The sequence below is a fragment of the Phocoena phocoena genome, chromosome 1, assembly GCF_963924675.1.
Source record: "Phocoena phocoena chromosome 1, mPhoPho1.1, whole genome shotgun sequence".
Lineage (NCBI taxonomy): Eukaryota > Metazoa > Chordata > Mammalia > Artiodactyla > Phocoenidae > Phocoena > Phocoena phocoena.
In genome coordinates, this window is record NC_089219.1 from 36,925,109 (window position 1) to 36,945,845 (window position 20,737).

The window sequence follows — 20,737 nt, forward strand, 5'->3', positions numbered from 1 at the left end:
TAAGTAGAAGCCTAAGCAGGAATAGACGGTTTTTGCTTTTTTCTTTTTTTTTCAGTAGAGCTTTGAGAAAAATCAAGGAAGCTGAAGCAAAAGAAATATAGGCTCAGAACTGCCTGCCAGCATTTGTTAATACAGAGGGAGCTAAGCTGATTGAGAGGTGACAACCAAGTGACAGCTTTCACTTCTGAGATTCTTAAGCACTTTGATATATATTAATTCTAGTCTGAACCAAAGCTGTATATAACTCTGAGAACTAGGAAGGAGTTTTAGAAATACTACAGTGAACTGGATACGTTAAAAAATAATTTCCTAGAACTTTTTCCATTTCATATATCCCAAGAGACACGGTGGAACTATAGAGATAATAGTCAATAATTTGTGTCATAAAATCATAGTAGCATTAAATATTTGCACACAGGAATGTCCAGAAAAAAAAGCCCCTTAGTAAACATGTTAATCTGTAATTAAGCAAAATAAACATACTATGTTCTCACTGAAATTGAGAAAGAAGGAAATCTTGGATTTTCTAACAAGCAAGAGATGGTAAGTGAAAATTAATTATCTTTACACAACTGGTTGGTTGAATCCATATTGTGAAACCTGGATACAAAGGGCCAACTATAGTGTCAAGTAGCAGATCACATGCTTTACAAACATCTCATTTAATTCTCACACAAAAATCCCCAAAGGATTCAGTCTCATTTTACAGCTAAAGAAAATGAAGTTCAGGTCAGTTAGACAATTTGTCCAAGACCACACAGTTTTTGAGTGTTGAAGCCCACCCAGTCTGAACTCCAGAACCTGTGCTTTTAACAACCATGCTACAGCAGTAGCTGTTTAATTTAAAAATCTTGAAAACATTTCTAAACACAAATTAATAGGCAGTGGGAATTCCCTGTCCAGTGTTTAGGACTACATGCTTCCATTGCAGGGGGCACAGGTTCAATCCTTGGTCGGGGAACTAAGATCCCACAAGTTGCATGGTGTGGCCAAAAAAAAAAAGAAAAGAAAAGAAAAAAAAATTAATAGGCAATGTAGTGTCAGTGTGCTAAACTTATATTGCTGAAACTCAGGCTCTTATAATACCCACTCATGAATCTAACTACAGCTCAGACTCAAATTTTTAGGATTTAAACATCTAGGGCTTGAATTTACTTTCTCTTACCTCAGGGGCAATAAGAGCTACCTTTATAGGCAGGCCCTTCAACCCATTCACTAATATCTACTGACTGGTCACCACCGGCCATAACTGAGCCAGATGCTGGGGATAAAGTGAACAAACTGGACATGACCCCTATTCTCACGGAGCTTATAGTCCAGTAGAGGAGAGAGTAAGTAAGAGAGTAGGGCTGCCATATGTAGGCAAACAAGGGGCTATAATTTCATATTAGAGGGTCAAGGAAGACCTCTCTCAGCAAATAACTTGAAGGCTAAGCTGGATTTAGAGTGCATGTGTTGTGGGTAAGGGGAGAGCATTTCTGGTAGAGAACATCATGTGTAAAGGGTTGTAGCAGGAAAAAAAAAACAGTCCAAAAAATCCAAACATAAGTTTGATCCTGCCCTCCTCAGTATCTACAGCTCCTACAAATCTGAGAAGGAAGTGGCAACAGGGAGAACGATGGCTCCTGAAACATCTAGCCATTAGGCATTCTCCAATAAGCCAGTAAGAACACAATTTGGGAAACTTGGACCTAAGGGATCTAGACTATTGAACCATATCTGAGAACGAGAGAACTGCAGGCTGTTCTGGCACATAAGAGCAGCCAAGAGGCATGCCAAATACACAATGAGAAATTCAGGATTCTTTTAAAAAAATGCTTATCACTGAAATGCATAGCATTCCATGGTAAGAATTTAAAACTCATTTAGGTGAAACTTAGCTGTCAAACATAACAAAATATAGATATTGAGGAGTTCAAAATTTCATGTTAAGAATGAAAAATCTATAACACAAATCTAATTATAAGATTTTCTTGTTTAAAATTCCTCAAACAACTCCCCACTGTTTTGGGGATAAAGTTCAAACTCTTTAGTCTAATCCCTGTATTCTCTCCAGTACCATTTCCTGCTTCCCTGCCCTCCATACTCACACTATAACCATACAGCAAGTTACCAGTATACATCATACCTTTTCAAAGAGAATAGAAGAGCCAACATAAAGGGACTTCCACTAACCACGCTGTGACAACTTAAGCATCAAAACATTTTTTTTTCTCATTGAATGGGTATACCATAATTTATTTATTTATTTAATTGGAGTATAATTGCTTTACAATGGTGTGTTACTTTCTGCTTTATAACAAAGTGAATCAGTTATACATATACATATGTTCCCATATCTCTTCCCTCTTGCGTCTCCCTCCCTCCCACCCTCCCTATCCCACCCCTCCAGGCGGTCACAAAGCACCCAGCTGATCTCCCTGTGCTAAGCATCAAAACATTTAAAAATGAATAGATAGATAATAGTTACAGTTAATTTAAAATAAAATTGTGAAAAGCTACACATTTATAATGATACTTAAGAGATAAAGGCTAATATGTAATGTAATAAAAAGTTATAATACCAAGAAGAGTAACTACAGTAGGGTATTTGATTTTTTAAAATTGTTATAAGTAGAGGAGTGTGAAAAAAAGAAAACATTAATATTTGTAAAATATACATATGTTTATAAAGTCTGGATACACAGTTGTTTTTATCTGTATAGGTAGAAAAGGCTGAATACAGGGAATTGTGAGTAAGCAAACCAGACCTCACAGAAGTAGAAACTATGTCAAGAACAAAAGGACTAATCCACATGAGAAGCATACATAATAACAAGGTAGAAAGAGGATTCAACAATTGATCTGCACCAGTGATTGCTTTAACACAAAAAGCAACTAGAAAGAAGTTTCAATGCTATAATCCAAAATTACAAGTTAACCAAATGCCCTGAAGAAGAGAGCTGAAAGTACAAACTACATTACTCAAATCCTAGGAATGAACATTCTAGGTGGCTCTATTAATAATAGTCAGATACTAATAAGCCATACATAGCTTCTAATAATTGCAACAGACTGCGTCAATATATAATGACAGGACAATGGGTTACATAATTCTGACTAAGAAAAACCTAAAGAACACATAATTCCAGGGAAAAAACACATCATTCCAGGAAAAACTAAATCCTATATAAAAAGTATGATCTAACAAAGCTTTTTGGTCATAAGTTCAGTTTTGTTTTTTTTTTACTATTTATTTATTTGGTTGCGCCAGGTCTTGGTTGCAGCATGTAGTCCTCAGTTACTGCTCGCTGGCTCCTTAGTTGTGGCACGTGGGCTCTTCAGTTGTGGCATGCGAACTCTTAGTTGTGGCATGCATGTGGGATCTAGTTCCCTGATCAGGGATCGAACCCGGGCCCCCTGCATTGGGAGTGTAGAGTCTTAACCACTGTGCCACCAGGGAAGTCCCATAAGTTCAGTTATTAAAAGTAGCCCAGTCATAGAATCAGTGACTCAGGTTTGAAATAATCTGGGAAAAGCAATCATGAACTATGCCTTAACTAAAAATCAATAACAAGTCAATAACGCAAATTCTATAACCCTGGCTGGACTAGAGTATTATTCCTTTTCTTTTTGGTCTGGTAAGATTACTATAACTCTCTGAAGATTAAAAAAAAAATAACCCACTACTAGAATCAAACATACTAAATTTGTAATAATTTTAATTGCTTAAAGATATCTAATTTAATTTGTAATCAAATTTTAATTATTTTTAAACATTGATTTTAAATTAGATTTTTTGGTTTCTTAGTATATGTATTCAATTACTTGAGTTTTAAACACAATGCAAACAGTTCTGAGTGCTCCTCTCTGCAGACAAAAGCCTCTTGGATGGTACAGAATCTAATCAATAGTTATAAGCCTCTTCAAATCAGGGACTGTGTCTTATTTGACTTTATGTCATCAACCTCTAGCATAGTAGAGTCAGTTCTCAATAAATGTTTCTTAAGTGAAAGCATGAATGATAATAATAAGAACCCAACAAACAAATAAATCAAACTCTAGTCTCCTTACCTGCTTTTTTTCTCCCCTTTTGACCTGGAACTGGTTCTAAGCCATCTTGACCTTTTCTCATTAACATAGCAAGCGATGCATCATGAGCTCTGAACAGGTCCACTACCTCATGTAAGGCAACATCTGTTATCAGATCACAGCTCAGGACCAGTACATCTGTCTGTCAAATGGAGAAGGGGAAAAGTCAATATCACAAAGGACAATGGATCACACAAATCATCACAGGATAAACTTACAATGTCTTCAAAGAACACAAACTGCACACTTGCCCTCAAACCTTTTTATAGCAGTAGCACAGGTAAAATAAATGGGGTCGTTCTAATTGAGCTGTGTTGGGGGAGGGTCTGGAATTCCTACCTCTCCTTTGTGTACGCCTTACTGCTGCTGTCCCTGAGGCACCTCTGGAATCCTGGGCTCTAAGGAACAGAGTATGAAAACTACCACATTGTCTATTTCTGTGACGATGGAGTTAATGACCTTAAATTTATACATCCCTTTACAGTTCAAAAAGCACTTTGGCAAAGTTTGATGATTCAATATGGTTATGAAATACTTTATTTTAAAGCAGTCACTTTGATTGGAAGATTAGGATTGATACATACACATTATTGATACTATGTATAAAATAGATAACTAATGAGAACATACTGTATAGCACAGGGAACTCTACTTAATGCAATGTGGTGACCTAAATGGGAAGGAAATCCAAAAAGGAGGGGATATATGTATATGTATAGCTGATTCATTTTACTGTACAGTAGAAACTAACACAACATAGTAATGCAACTATAATACCATAAAAATTAATTTAAAAAAACTTAAAGTCACTTTTCTACAATACTAGGAAATAACTAACACATGAATATATTATAATGTGCCCTTCTTTGGAAAATCAGTCTAGCTAATAAACAATTATAATACAACCTCAGGTATGTATAAAAGCACTCGTTTAATCCTCATAACAGTACAGGTTCTACTATTTTAAAAAGTCTGAAAAACACTGGAGTAAATTATTCCAGATTTAAGAATAAAGTAAATATCTACATGGAAATTTCTGTAAGTGGCTCCAACTTTTCTAAGATTTTAATTTAAAATCAAGATTCCTGCTTTGGGGGAAAATATAGATAATTTCAACTTACATTCTAGGAAAGCAAAGAATCATACTTGCTCAGGAAGTGACTCAACCATCAGAATGCCTTATCTTACTGCCTGCAATTTCTTATTCCGAATACAGAATCTGTACCAGAACTGTCATTTCCTTTTCTACATCTAACTCATTGTTTATAGCTTAAACAATTCCTTTTGAAGGCCTCTTAAGTTTAAGAAGTTCAAATTTGGATTTTTTTCTACTCTTCTACTTAAGGCTCTCTTAATTCTTTCTGGATCTTAACTGAGCTAAAAAAAAAAAAAGTTCCTATAAACATCATCTTCTTAGGAAAAAAAAATTCCTTAAGTCTGCAGCTCACCATCCAGGAACTGTCAAACATTAACAGATCAGCCCACATACATGCAAGCTAAGGAAGAAATAGCTTGCAGAATCCTACTTCTTGTTAACAATGCTTAGAAGGGAGGAAGTATGGACCATTTACTAAAGACATGTCACTTACAGCAGTACAGAAGTTGCCCCATTTCTTTATAATGAAAATGACAGTTTGTTGAAGAAAAAAAATCCTTTCTATTTTTCTAAGTTTCTTTAATAAGATGACTGATTTCTGCAAGCTGACTGTTCCACAATAAATTTAATTATTAAGTGTACTCCAGAGTGAAGAAAACAACCCCAATGCAGATGCCTCTCAAGTGGTGACAATGCCTCTCAAGTGGTGACAATGTTGTCTTGGAAAATAAATGCTGTTATCATTCAATATCTGCAAAAAATAAATCTGTCAGCATAGTGAAGGTCAAACAAGTCCTGCATAATTGTGAACAGTCTGCAGCCTCATTTACCTCTTTGCTTTTAGATGACTTTTTGCTAAGCTGAATGCAAAATCCCCAAGGAGCACAAGGAACAGAGCCCTCCCCCGTGTCTGGTTGCCATCTGTTCTCAGCGTGAAAAGAAAGGCTTCAGTCTGAAAGGGCAGGGCCTGGGATACAGATGGAGGTGCTATTCCATCAGGTCTTCTTCCTGCCTCTGCTCCCAGAGAATGCACCACTCTCACTGAGACCAAACACATTCCCGTCTTCTCTGCAATTCCACTTCCAAAGGAAAGTCTCTGCTGACAAACTGTACTTCATTTCCAAAGCTAGAAATTGTGGAAGAAGAAACTAAAGTCTAAAAGGAAAATGAAATCATCCTTACATCTTCGTAATGCTATCTATTTTTCTTTACATTTTAATAAAAGTTGTAACAGGAAAAAAATTAAATGACTATTTTGTAATTTTTATTCTAAAAATGAAAAGCCCATTCTAGAAATGCAAATGTTCTTCTACTAAAGTGGAAAAACTATTAAGAGCCAGAAGTATTTCTGATCATGTGTGACCACTAACCATGAATAAACATAGACTGTTTGGACTGTGAAGCAACTGTGTATCTTAACTTGAAAGTTCCCGGGACACACCGACCCTCAGCTGCCTTGTGTTTTGGGCGACCAGTTCTTTTCTAATACCACAGTATGCCTCATCTTCTGCAGAGACCAACTGCCATCTCCAAAGACCTCCCTATTCACTATTCTAACAGTCCTCAGTGAGCTTTATCCCAAGCCTGCTCCTCTAGAGGAACAGGGCAATGTCAAGGGCAAAAAGCACAGCTCTAAAGGACAGCAAATGTGTGCATTTTCCACCAAGTGGAAACATACAAGGTCTTCAAGGGAAAGTAGAAGATAGTACTTTAGTATTCAAGATACCCAGGAATTCAAAATTCAAACTACTGCCAATTAGCCTTGGCTAAAGCAGACAAATAAAGTTTAGAAAACCCAATTACCAAGCCATGGCAAAGCCCAGAAATCTGTCATTATAAGAACATTTTCAATCAAGCCAAAACCATTGAGTAAAACTAGAAGAAAAAAACAAAACCGGATGTATGTGTGTGTGGTGGTAATGCTGGGGTAGGAGGTAGGGAGAGCTATGGGGACTAGCCTCTTTTCTTTTCCTGGAAGCTGTTCCATGACAGATTGTTATAAATAACACAATCTGGCAAACAATTTCCTACAGAAAGGAGAAAGAAAAACACACTTACTCTCCTGGAAAAAAACTGTCAGGGCAGTTTTTTACCATGCTTTTACCCACGCAGCACTTCCACAAACAATGGCTATGATCCAAATCACCACCCTACACTCCACCCCTGCCCATATGGAACTAATGAATTCAGCTACTTGGTGTGACTGTGAATGGTCACAATTTACATTACCTATGTGGTCCAATCCCAATCCAATCCCCAAGAGTAGTTTGGTGCTTTAATAATTACTGATGGCTAACTACAACAGAGACCTCACTATGTTCAATTCTGGTTGAAATACTTGGAAAAGATTCCCAGTCTGCAGTCCCCAGTTCAGCAAAGGGCCAACTGCCACTTTGTTTTTACTAAGGTTTGCAGGAAGGAATTACCAACTTAGTATGTAAATAAGAAATGTGATAATCCTTAGGCTTAGAACGAAATATCCTTCCTCTGCTCCTTAGCTTATAGTGTCACCACTATCCAGGATCTGAAGACAGAAAGCTGGCCATAGCCTAGGGCTGAAGTCTCTTTCCTACCCAGTACCCCTTCCTCACATCTCACTGGTCTCAAGTCCTCCTCTTTTACTTCCACTGCACTGTCTTTGTTCAGGCCGCAAAATATTTTTCCAGTCTTTTTTTTTTTTTTAACTTAAAAAAAAGTTATTTATTTTTGGCTGTTTTGGGTCTTCGGTGCTGCGTGCGGGCTTTCTCTGGTTGCGGCAAGCGGGGGCTACTCTTTGTTGAGGTGCGCAGGTTTCTCATTGTGGTGGCTTCTCTTGTTGCAGAGCATGGGCTCTAGGCACACAGGCTTCAGCAGTTGTGGCTTGCGGGCTCTAGAGCGCAGGCTCTGTAGCTGTGGCGCACAGGCTTAGTTGCTCCGCGGCATGTGGGATCTTCCCGGACCAGGGCTCGAACCCGTGTCCCCTGCATTGACAGGTGGATTCTTAACCACTGCACCACCAGGGAAGCCCTTTTCCAGTCCCTTAACTGGTCTCTCTCACAGCAGTTTTCCCATATTCTAATCCATACTCCAATTTCCACTGCTTATTTAATTTTTCTGCTTAAAGACACCCTAAAATAGTGTTCTCCAAACCAAAAAATTAAAAAAAAAAAGATAAACACTTATCCACTTATTCTCACTTAAAATATTTATTTAAAAACACACAAATCGGGACTTCCCTGGTGGCACAGTGGTTAAGAATCTGCCTGCCAATGCAGGGGACATGGGTTCGAGCCCTGGTCCGGGAAGATCCCACATGCCACAGAGCAACGAAGCCTGTGTGCCACAACTACTGAGCCTGTGCTCTGGAGCCCGTGAGCCACAACTACTGAGCCCGTGTGCTGTAACTACTGACCCACATGCCTAGAACCTGTGCTCCACAACAAGAGAAGCCACCACAATAAGAAGCCCACGCACTGCAACAAAGAGTAGCCCCCACTCACCACAACTAGAGAAAGCCCGCACACAGCAATGACGACCCAATGCAGCCAAAAATAAAAAAATTTAAAAAACCCAAAACACACAGATCACTATAAATGATATAATATGCTCTTTCTATAACATAAATAAAAATAGATTTAAAAGAAGAGATAAAATTAAAAAGAACTAGATATTCTAATTTAGGTATTTATTTATAGATATTCTAATATCTACCTCTGGAACTCCATCCTGCACACCCTCTGGCTTTGAGAACATTCCATTTTGGAGATCATTACTCCACAGGATTGAGTTCAAATTGCTCAGCATGACATTAAGCGTCTTCAAAATATGACTCCACCTACCTAATTCAGCCTTCTTTCTCACAATCCTCCCTCCACATAGTTAATGTTAATTTGCTAGAGTAAACTGCCAAGAATGCATTCCCTAGTCTCTCTTTCTACCCCACCACACATTCATCAATCAAGATTCTGGTCTTGTCACAATTATCAGAAAGGGAAGAGCCAATATATTATCTCATCTAGAGATGAAGTCTTTTCTGATCCATTACTGACCTTATATCACTAAACTGGATTACAATTTTTTTCCCATCTAGACTTCAAGCTTCATAAGGAGCTCTTTTACCTTTGTGTCCCCAGAGTTCAACCTGCTACGGGCAAAAAAAAGCATCAGTAAATGTTGGCACACTTCCTGTCACCTCTTTGTCCTTGTTTAAATTTGACTCAAAGATTGAAGACCTAAATGTAAGACCAGACACTATAAACCTCTTAGAGGAAAACATAGGAAAAACACTCTGTGACATAAACCACAGCAAGATCTTTTTGACCCACCTCCTAGAGTAATCAAAATAAAAACAAAAATAAACAAATGGGACCTAATTAAACTTAAAAGCTTTTGCACAGCAAAAGAAACCATAAACAAGATGAAAAGACAACCCTCAGAATGGGAGAATATATTTGCAAAACGAAGCTACAGACAAAGGATTAATCTCCAAAATATACAAACAGCTCATGGAGCTCAAGGTCAAAAAAACAAACAATCGGGCTTCCCTGGTGGCGCAGTAGTTGAGAATCTGCCTGCCAATGCAGGGGATATGGGTTTGAGCCCTGGTCTGGGAGGATCCCACATGCTGCAGAGCAACTGGGCCCGTGAGCCACAGCTACTGAGCCTGCGCGTCTGGAGCCTGTGCTCCGCAACAAGAGAGGCCGCGATGGTGAGAGGCCCGTGCACCACGATGAAGAGTGGCCCCCGCTTGCCACAACTAGAGAAAGCCCTCGCACAGAAACGAAGACCCAACACAGCAAAGGTAAATAAATAAATTAATAAACTCCTACCCCCAACATCTTCTTTAAAAAAAAAAACAAAAAACAACCCAATTAAAAAATGGGTGGAAGACCTAAATAGACATTTCACCAAAGAAGACATACAGATGGCCAAGAGGCACATGAAAAGGGGCTCAACATCAATAATTATTAGAGAAATGCAAATCAAAACTACAATGAGGTATCACTTCACGCTGGTCAGAATGGCCATCATCGGAAAATCTACAAATGACAAATGCTGGAGAGGGTGTGGAGAAAAGGGAACACTCTTGCACTGTTGGTGGGAATGTAAATTGATACCACCACTGTGGAGAACAGTATGGAAGTTCCTAAAAAACAAAAAAGAGAACTACCATACGACCCAGCAATCCCACTACTGGGCATATACCCTGAGAAAACCATAATTCAAAAGGACACATGTACCCCAGTGTTCACTGCAGTACTATTTACAACAGCCAGGACATGGAAACAACCTAAATGTCCAATGACAGATGAATGGATAAAGAAGATATGGTACATATATACAATGGAATATTACTCAGCCATAAAAAGGAACAAAATTGGGTCATTTGTAGAGACATGGATGGACCTAGAGTCTGTCATACAGAGCGAAGTAAGCCAGAAAGAGAAAAACAAATATCGTATATTAACGTATATATGTGGAATCTAGAAAAATGGTACAGATGAACCTATTTGCAGGGTAGGAATAGAGACACAGATGTAGAGAAAGGACATGTGGACATAGCGGGGGAAGGGGATGGTGTGATGAATTGGGAGATCAGGATTGACATATATACAATACCATGTGTAAAACAGATAGCTAGGTGGAACATGCTATAAAGCACAGAAGCTTAGCTCGGCGATCTGTGACAACTTAGATAGGTGGGACGGAGGTGGGGTGGGGTGGGAGGGAGGTCCAAGAGGAAGGGGATATAGGTATACATATAGCTGATTCACTTCATTGTACAGCAGAAACTAACACAACATTGTAAAGCAATTATACTTCAATTAAAAAAAACCAACAAGAAATCAGTATCTAAATCATACAAGAACTCTGGCAAATTCAAGTTTTGCTTTTAGAACTTTCCAGAATTTTTTTCTGAATATAGTTGATCCATGGTTGGTTGAATCTGTGGATGTAGAACCCACAGATACGGAGGGCCACAAGTGGATGTTGTAACTTGCATGAACGCTGAAAACATGCTAAATGAAAGAAGACAGACATGAAAGTTCACATACTGGATGATTCCATCATATGAAATGTCCAGAACAGGGAAATCTACAGAGACAGAAAGTAGATTAGTGGTTGTTTAAGGTGAACGGGGAGTGCGGGGTGGGGGTGGGAGGGAGAGTAATAGTGAAACGGTTGGGGCTTCTTTTTGAGGTGCTGAAAATGTTCTAAAATTGAGTATGATGATGGTTACACGTATTTGTGAATATACTAAAAACCAGTGTGTTGTACATTCAAATGGGTGAATTGTATGATATGTGAATTATATTTCAACAAATATACACTTTTGTTTAAATAAACAAAAAAAATTCTCTTTTTTAAACTTTTGGCTACGTTGGGTCTTCGTTGCTGCGAGTGGGCTTTCTCTAGTTGTGGCGAATGGGGGCTACTCTTCGTTGTGGTGTGCGGGCTTATCATTGCAGTGGCTTCTCTTGTTTTGGAGCATGGGCTCAGGTGTGCAGGCTTCAGTAGTTGTGGCTCGTGGGCTCTAGAGCGCAAGCTCAGTAGTTGTGGTACATGGGCTTAGTTGCTCCACAGCATGTGGCATCTTCCCGGACCAGGGATCAAACCTGTATCCCCTGCATTAGCAAGTGGATTCTTAACCACTGCACCACCAGGAAAGTCCAAAAAAATCCAATTTTAGATGTTTAGAAACATCAGACTTTCTGACAGAGCTGAGTACCCTTTGTAGATATTGTGACTGTTCGGAGTTAGGACAGGGATCACAGAGGTAATTTGGCAGCTTCCTAAAGCAATGAGGCAGGGAACGAACCTGCTGCCTCCAAAGAAGAAAAGACAGAGATATTTGAAAGGAAAGAAATCAGATGCTGCTGTCCTGGACAGCATGGCTAGAGGGTGATATGCTACACTTTTAATTTTAAAATGTAGGTTCAATACTTATAGTCATAACATTTTTAGTTGATTCACCTTCCTACGTTAAGTTTTCCTCTTCAGTATAGAACAAATAGAAGAATTCTACTCATCTTTCCTGTGTGAAACTAAAAACTAACTGAGAATGTGTTAATTTCTGTTAAATGAGTTCTGCATAAAAATGCTGGTCACTTCCCTTCCAGGATTTAGATATCTGTAATTTAATTTTAATCTCCAAATGCACTGACATTAATAGAGAAATAACAAAAGCTTTTCGTTCTCTCAAATCAAACCTTTGCTTTGAAATAACTTATTATTCTGAATTTATATTAAATAATTTCATTCTTTTTCTTCATGTCAGACACAAATACTCCACAAGATAAATGCATCATTGCCTCATTTCAGACCACAGAGTATGCTCTTACATTACATATTTTCTGCCTGTAACTTGAATATTAATTTTTATTTATTTATTTATTTTTAGCTGTGTTGGGTCTTTGTTTCTGTGCGAGGGCTTTCTCTAGTTGCGGCAAGCGGGGGCCACTCTTCATTGTGGTGTGCGGGCCTCTCACTATCACGGCCTCTCTTGTTGCGGGGCACAGGCTCCAGACGTGCAGGCTCAGTAGTTGTGGCTCACGGGCCCAGTTGCTCCACGGCATGTGGGATCTTCCCAGACCAGGGTTCGAACCTGTGTCCCCTGCACTGGCAGGCAGATTCTCAACCACTGTGCCACCAGGGAAGTCCTTGAATATTAATTTTATCCTGAAGTATATGACATAGAAATAGTGTCTAGTTTACTTAGAAACCAGAAAGCTCTGAAGAAGATCAGCAGAGGGCTGTGAAAGAGGGGAGTTTATAACAATATGAGAAACAGACAGTTAACTAGTTAAAAAAAAAAGAAACTAAAATCAAGGTTTTATCACCCCCCAAAAGTAACTTCTAAGATTAGATATGTTTATTTTTCCTATTAATTCCACATGTGACTTTGATAAGTCATTCCCTCTTTGGGCCTCAGTTTCCTCATCTATAATATGAGAGGGCTGTACCAACTCTGAAGCCCTTCATGGCATAAAACTGTATGATTACAAGGGTCAAGCTATTCTTAATTCTTTATCTACAGCTAGGCTCTGGGTTCAGTGGCATTAATGATGGTGGTGACCCTAAAGTCCTGAGTTTCTAATCCACTTTGGGAATCATGATGAAAGATTAAATCATGTTAAGTATAATTTTTTTTAAATATTTTATTTATTTATTTGGTTGTACCCTGTCAGTTGCCGCAGACAGGCTCCTTAGTTGTGGCATGCATGTGGGATCTAGCTCCCTGACCAGGGATTGAACCCAGGCCCCCTGCATTGGGAGCATGGAGTCTTAACCACTGAGCCACCAGGGAAGTCCCTAAGTATAATTTTGAGGCTCAGCACATTTAATTAAACTTGAATTCTTTCTGCACGACATGGGGAATATAGTAAATATTTTATAATAACTATAAATAGAGTATAACCTTTAAAAATTGTGAATCACTGTATTGTACACCTGTAACATATACTATTTATATCAGCTATACTTCAATTAAAAAATAAATTAAAATAAATAAATAAACTTGAATTAATTTGAAAGGAATAATCCATGTATGGCATGTATGGCAATTCTCAGCTAGGCACAAAAATTCAGAATCAGGTAACCATTCTGGTTAAAGAGGATGCAACAATCCAAGTTAATTCATTAAAGGATTTGTCTCTGAACACCTTTTTAGCAACAGCCTGACTAACCACATACTTTTAGAATTCCAATCCATAAAGATTCCAGTTCAGAAACTAGTTACACTCTACCTGCTACTGTCAGTTCAACTGGTTCTCTAAGGCTATGCTATCTCTAAGTTGATGGCAAAGACAAATAACTTAAAATTAGACAGCATTTTACCATTTACAAAGCTCTTACATATACTTTATTCATTTAATTCTAAATTCACAGAATTCTAAAATATCAATATAGTTAAACTCATTTTATAGACAAAAAAATAGGCTCAGAAACACTATGTGACCTGCCCCTTTGCCATCACATTGCCTTTCAACACACACACACACACACACACACACACACACACACACACACACCCTAACAATAATAGTGGTGCTAAACGAATCTATATCCTCTTTATACATACCCATGTTACATTTAAATTTGGTCAGGCATCTTACTATTTAAAACTAAATCATACTTAATGAAAAACTAGAAGATAGGTTGTATTTCAAAATAATATGCATGATACTTGAAAACTGTAAAGTACTGTATGATTATAAGACTTTGCCTTTATTGAAATTAATAAATCTGTGATCATTTTGTAATGCATAAAAATATCAATCATTATGTTGTACAACCTGAAACTAATATGATATTGTAAGTCTATTAATTATACTTCAATAAAAAATTAATAAATCTCTTATAATAATGACCTCCAGATCATAGAATGTAAATAATACCACTGTGACTTGCACTGTTCAGACCACATTTCTGAACATCACATTCTGAAAGAGACACTGACAAATCAGAGAGGTCAGAGGAAGTTACAGGGATGCTGACAGGTCTACAAATTATGGGAACTAGCAATCCTTAAACAGGAAAAGAGAAGAACTTGGGGACCCAATAACTGAAAGGCTGCCACTGGATGAGGAAGATCGTGTGTTTTGATTGCTCAAGGACAGAATATGATCAAAAAGTAGAAATTTAAGAGGAGCACTGATGAGTGCTCCTGGCAATCCAGTGGTTAAGACTCTGGGCTTCCACTACAGGAGGCACGGGTTTGATCCCTGGTCAGGGAACTAAGATCCCGCATGCCGCATGGTGTGGCCAAAAAAACAAAACAAAACAAAACAAAAAAGAAGCAGTGATGAGTTCAACATTACAAAAAACTTTCTGATATCTAGAAGCTCATGAGAAATACCCATTGGAGGTTTTCAAACACAGCCTAGCATAACCTCCATGGGAATAGATTCTTGTGGAGGGTAAAAGATTAGATTAGATGTCTAATTCTAAGGTCCTAACAGTCTATCACTCTTGATTATAAAAGAACCGAAGGAATTGTTTAGGACATTTTCTCTGTCCTTCATACTGTCCTCCAACCAAAGGGCCCAGAGATGGAGTAAGTAAACTCCTTACTCATTATCATTTCCAGGCCATTTCTCTCACTCCATTACCCCAGTTCATGACATGAAGCACATGACAACAGACAAAATCACCTACTCCTCCTTGTTGCAGTCAGCTACAGAACTCCCTTGTCACCCTTCTCATTAGAGATTGTGAAAGTTTTAAGTAAAGATGTTAGATTGAAGAGGCACAACTATATTTCCCTTTCCCAAAACATCAATGGAATAATAGTAATAGGATATTTTAAATGGGCATAAATGCACAAAAACAGGAAAAATGGGAGAGAATACAACATTGAAAACAATGACTCCTAAGTCAGTCATAGGAAAACTGAGAACCAACTCAGTTTATACCAGACTCCCCAAAAGGCTCAGAAATTGATATGAGTAGAAAGCTGGGAAGGGAGGGGTTAAAATAAAAAGGCCCTTTGAAAGATCCCTCTTTTCTACTCTGTGCAACCCAACTACTGCACAAGTCCCACCGTGGTAGATGGCTGAAGAGAATAAAATAGAGGATATCTGGACTGGGGAAGAAGCATAATCACAGCTGGCAGTAGGGAGAGGGGATGGACCTTAGAGAAAAGGGGGGATTTTAAAAAGAATATATACAGGATTCTGAGACACCCACTTCCCCTCCCTGCCCAGACGCTCATTCATTTCCTAGAATGCCAGCAGAAAGAGAAAAAACCTAAAGATACAGATGTAAGAGATTCCCCTGAAAGAGCCCAACCACATTACCATATCACCCCCTACAGTGAAGCTCATAGTCGACATGCTCCATCCATACACAAAATTTGAGCAAAAAGATAAAAAAATGGAAAATATGAGAGAAAAGATAAGAAAATTAGAATACCAGTCTAAGAGATCCATTATCAGAATAGTAAGTTTCCAGAAAAAAAAAAAAAAAACAACAGAAAAAAATAGATAAGAATCATCAACAAAATGATTTTTTAAAGTTCCCCTAAACTGAAGGACATGAATATCCAAGTTGAAAGGTTTCACTGAGTGGAGGGCTCACATGGATAAAACAGATTCACACGAAAGTACATCATCATGAAATTTCAGAACACTTGGGACAAAGAGAAGATGATACAAATTTCCAGAGAAAAAGGTGATCAGATTCAAAAGATTAGTAATTACAAAAGCTTAGGACTTAACAACACTGGAAGGTAAAGACAATGGAGCAATGCCTTCAAAATTCTTAAGGATCAGCTTTTCAACTGAGAATTCTATACCTTGTCAAACAATCAAGTATGAGGGTAGAATAAAGAGATTTTTCAGGCATGCAAGGTCTCAAAAAATTTAGCTCCCAAACAAATTTTGTCAGGAAGCTCTAGTATGTTTTTCAGAAAAACAAGGGAGTAAACCAAGAAAAAGGAAAATATGGATTCCAGGAAATTGAAGAAAAGAGGCAAAGTAAATCCTCATGATGGCGAAGGGAGATGACAGAATGATAACTACACACACACCAGGCATGGAAGGCAATCACTACTACTCTGGGAGAGACTTCTTTAGGAAGATGAAATTGACAGAATAGCTGAGGAGTCTAAATATCTTGAGAGACGATTAGACAACCAGTAAAAAGTTGGGGTTAATCAATAAATTCATAGAAAACTAAGCCTAGGAAAGACAAACTATGATTATTACCTTGCAGGGAAAAAAATGGTGTGGCAAAGGAAAAAAATTGTAGATGACCACAAGGCTCAGCAGTTTACATGGTCAAACTACATAGTCAAACACTAAATATTGATCTTCCAAAACTACAATATAACAATACTAGAAGGAGCAAAATCCTCATCTGTCATAGTAGGAAATCAGTAAGTAGTGTCTAAAACAGAAAGTAACCACTTAAGCATGTTATTTAGAGATACAAAGGTAAAAGGCAAAATAATTAGCTGAAAGAAGAGAATGTGATTACCTTTATCGTAAAGACTATGGGGAGAGGGTGACAGGGGACTAAAATTTTCAGGGACAAACTCTGAACTGCTGAACTCTTTAAATGATGTGCACACATAACTTTGATAAATATTTATTAAGATTTTTAAAAAACGACTTTAGAACTATCTTCCTCTCTTTCATTCCTTCTTTTATTACCTCAGTAATTTCAACATCCTTATGTTAGGTTTCCTTGACTTCACTTCTGATTATTTTTTGCTCCACCTCACTCAACCATTTTGTCATACCCTATTCCTTGGCATTACCAATAACTGCACTATCTCCAAAGTCTCATTTTAAAATATCCTATTAATTCATAAAACACACACATATCGAACCCTTAATATGACCAGGTACTATTTTAGGGGCTAGAGATATGGCAGTGGACAAAACAAAAATCCCTGTCCTCACTGAGCTTACATCCTATTCTCTGACCACCACCTTCCCCTATTTTCCCAACTCATTTACTTTGGTACTCTGAATCCAGCAATTCTGATTCTAACAGGATCCTTGATTCATTCACCACACTGATTTTTCACATCCTCGTTCCCCTGCTGACCTCACTTATACAGCTTATGGTGGTCAATCACTATAATTACTCCCTTATATACATCTTTGCCTTCCTCACCACTCTATCCCTTGTACTCATCTGGCAAAGCTCCAATGTTGGATAAATCCCGGCTCTTTGTCTACTTTACACCTGAATCCAAGAAGCTGAACACAGGTGGAAAAAACTCATAACAGTATTTGCTAGACTTATTTTATTTATTTTTAAATTTATTTATTTATTTAATTTTTGGTTGCATTGGGTCTTCGTTGCTGCGCGTGGGCTTTCTCTAATTGCTGTGAGTGGGGGCTACTCTTCATTGCAGTACATGGGCTTCTCATTGCGGTGGCTTCTCTTGTTGTGGAGCACGGGCTCTAGACACGTGCGCTTCAGTAGTTGTGGCTTGCGGGCTCTAGAGCGCAGGCTCAGTAGCTGTGGCACAGAGGCTTAGTTGCTCTGCGGCACATAGGATCTTCCTGGACCAGGACTTGAACCCGTGTCCACTGCATTGGCAGGCAGATTCTTAACCACTGAGCCACCAGGCAAGCCCTCTAGTAAATTAACTCTTACATCCTCTGAGATGATTTCATATCTTCTCATCCTTCCTTAAAATTTCAATAATCTTCTCCCTTCCTTACTCTTAGCTGGTGGCTTCACTTCTTATTTCAATGAGAAAACAGAAGCAGCGAACATCTTTGTGGCAAAAAGTTAACAAATGTACATGCATTACATATTACATATTCTGTCTGTAATAATGGATTAACTGTCTCTCCCCCAATCTAAGGCAAACCTACCCACTTGCACACTGGATCACATTCCCTCTAATCTACTCGATAAATTTCATAAGGGCAGGGACTTCGTTTTATTCACTGTTCATCCCAAGAGTCCAGCACAGTGACTAGTATATTGTAGCTAGGAAAAATATAGTTGAATTGAATAGCTGAATGCTTTCTTTTCTCTGTCATCAATTTCCTCCTCTTCGAGATCGTTCCCATCAGCATACACATATGCTAAAATATAATCCATCTTAAAAAAAAAAAGAATGCCATTTTTATAAGCTAAGCAAGGGAGTATTTCTATCACACATATTCTTTTGTAGATATGAAATATTTCATTCTGTCCTAATTTTCTTCTCACCTCATATCAAAATTTCTCACAACAGCTGTCTCACTGTCTCCATTTCCTCTTCCTCCTCCCCTTCTCTCTAATGAGGCTTCTGTCCCTACCACTCCAGCAAGGGTGTAAGTCATGAATGCACCCATCTTGCCAAATTCTTAGCTCTCATTTTACTCAGCTTCTCAGTAGTATATGGCACAACTGACCACTCCCTCCTTGATTCACTTTCCTCACTCAGCTTCTATGACATCTTAATTTCCTGATTTTTCTGTCTACTTCAGTGGCCATACTTTCCTAATCACTTTGGTTTGTTCCACCTCTGCTTTGTGGTATCTAAATACTGGGCTCAGACTTAGGCCCTCTTGTCTTCTTCTGCTACACACGCTCCCTAGATGATTTCACATTGGCTTTAATTAATTAATTTTATTTATTTATTTTTGGCTTCATTGGGTCTTTGTTGCTGTGCATGGGCTTTCTCTAGTTGCGATGAGCAGGGGCTACTCTTTGTTGTGGTGCACAGGCTTCTCACTGCAGTGTCCTCTTTTGTTGTAGAGCACGGACTCTAGGCACGCGGGCTTCAGTAGTTGTGGCATGTGGGCTCAGTAGTTGTGGCTCACGGGCTCCAGAGCACAGGCTCAGTAGTTGTGGTGCACAGGCTTCACTGCTCCACAGCATGTGGGATCTTCCCGGACCAGGGCTCGAACCCATGTCCCCTGCACTGGCAGGCGTATTCTTAACCACTGCGCCACCAGGGAAGTCCCGACATTGGCTTTAAATACCATTTAATTTGTTGATGATCCCCAGGTTTGTATCTCCAGCCCTGACTTTTTCATTATTATTATATTTGTTATGGTGATCAGTGATCAGTAATCTTTGATGTTACTTTTGTAATTTTTCGGGGGTGCCATGAACTGCACCCATTAAGACTGCAAACAACAGATAAATGCTGTGTGTCTTCTGACTGCTTTACTAACTGGTCGCCCTCCCCTACCTCGGACTTCACTGAGACACAACAATATTGAAATTAGGTCAATTAATTAATAATTCTACAATGGCCTCTAAGTGTTCAAATGAAAGGCAGAGTTGCATGTTTCTCACTTGAAATCAAAAGCTAGAAATGATTAAGCTTAGTGAGGAAGGCATGTCGAGAAGTGAGACAGACTGAAAGCTGGACTCTTGTGCCACAGCCAACTTGTGAATGCAAAGGGAAAGTTCTTAAAGGAAATTAAAAGTACTAATCCAGTGAACACACGAATAAGAAAGTGAAACAGCCTTACTGCTGATAAGGAGAAAGTTTTAGTGATCTGGATAGAAGATCAACCAGCCACAACATTCCCTTAAGCCAAAGCCTAAGCCAGAGCAAGGCCCTGCAATTCTATGAAGGCTGAGAGCGGTGAGGAAGCTGCAGAAGAAATGTTTGAAGCTGACAGAGGTTCATTCATGGGGTCTAAGGAAAGAAGCCGTCTCCATAACACCAAAGTACAAGGTGAAGCAGCAAGTTATCCAGAAGATCTAGCTAAGATAATTAGTGAAGGTGGCTACACTAAACAACAGATTTTCAATGTAGGTGAAATAGCCTTATATTGGAAGAAGATGCCATCTAGGACATTCATAGCTAGAGAGGAGAAGTCAATGTCTGGCTTCAAAGCTTCAAAGGACAAGCTGACACTCTTGTTAGGGGCTAATGCAGCTTTAAGTTGAAGCCAATGCTCATCTACCATTCCAGAAATCCTAGGGCCCTTAAGAATTATGTTAAATCTACTCTGCCTATGCTCTACAAATGGGACAACAAAGCCTGGATGACAATACATCAGTTTACAACATGGTTTACTGAATATTTTAAGCCAACTGTTGAGACCTACTGCTCAGAAAAAAAAAAGATTCATTTCAGAACATTACTGCTCACTGATAATACACCTGGTCACCCAAGAG

General features: G+C 38.6%; 1 protein-coding gene across 1 annotated transcript in view; it reads right to left on the minus strand.

Annotated features, from left to right (window-relative positions):
- EIF2B3 (eukaryotic translation initiation factor 2B subunit gamma) overlaps positions 1-20,737 on the minus strand; it is a 155,662-nt gene that overhangs the window by 96,372 nt on the left and 38,553 nt on the right. Inside the window, exon 4 of the mRNA XM_065879906.1 lies at positions 4,054-4,213. Within this exon, the coding sequence (XP_065735978.1) occupies positions 4,054-4,213 (160 nt within the window). The remainder of the gene's footprint in view (positions 1-4,053; positions 4,214-20,737) is intronic.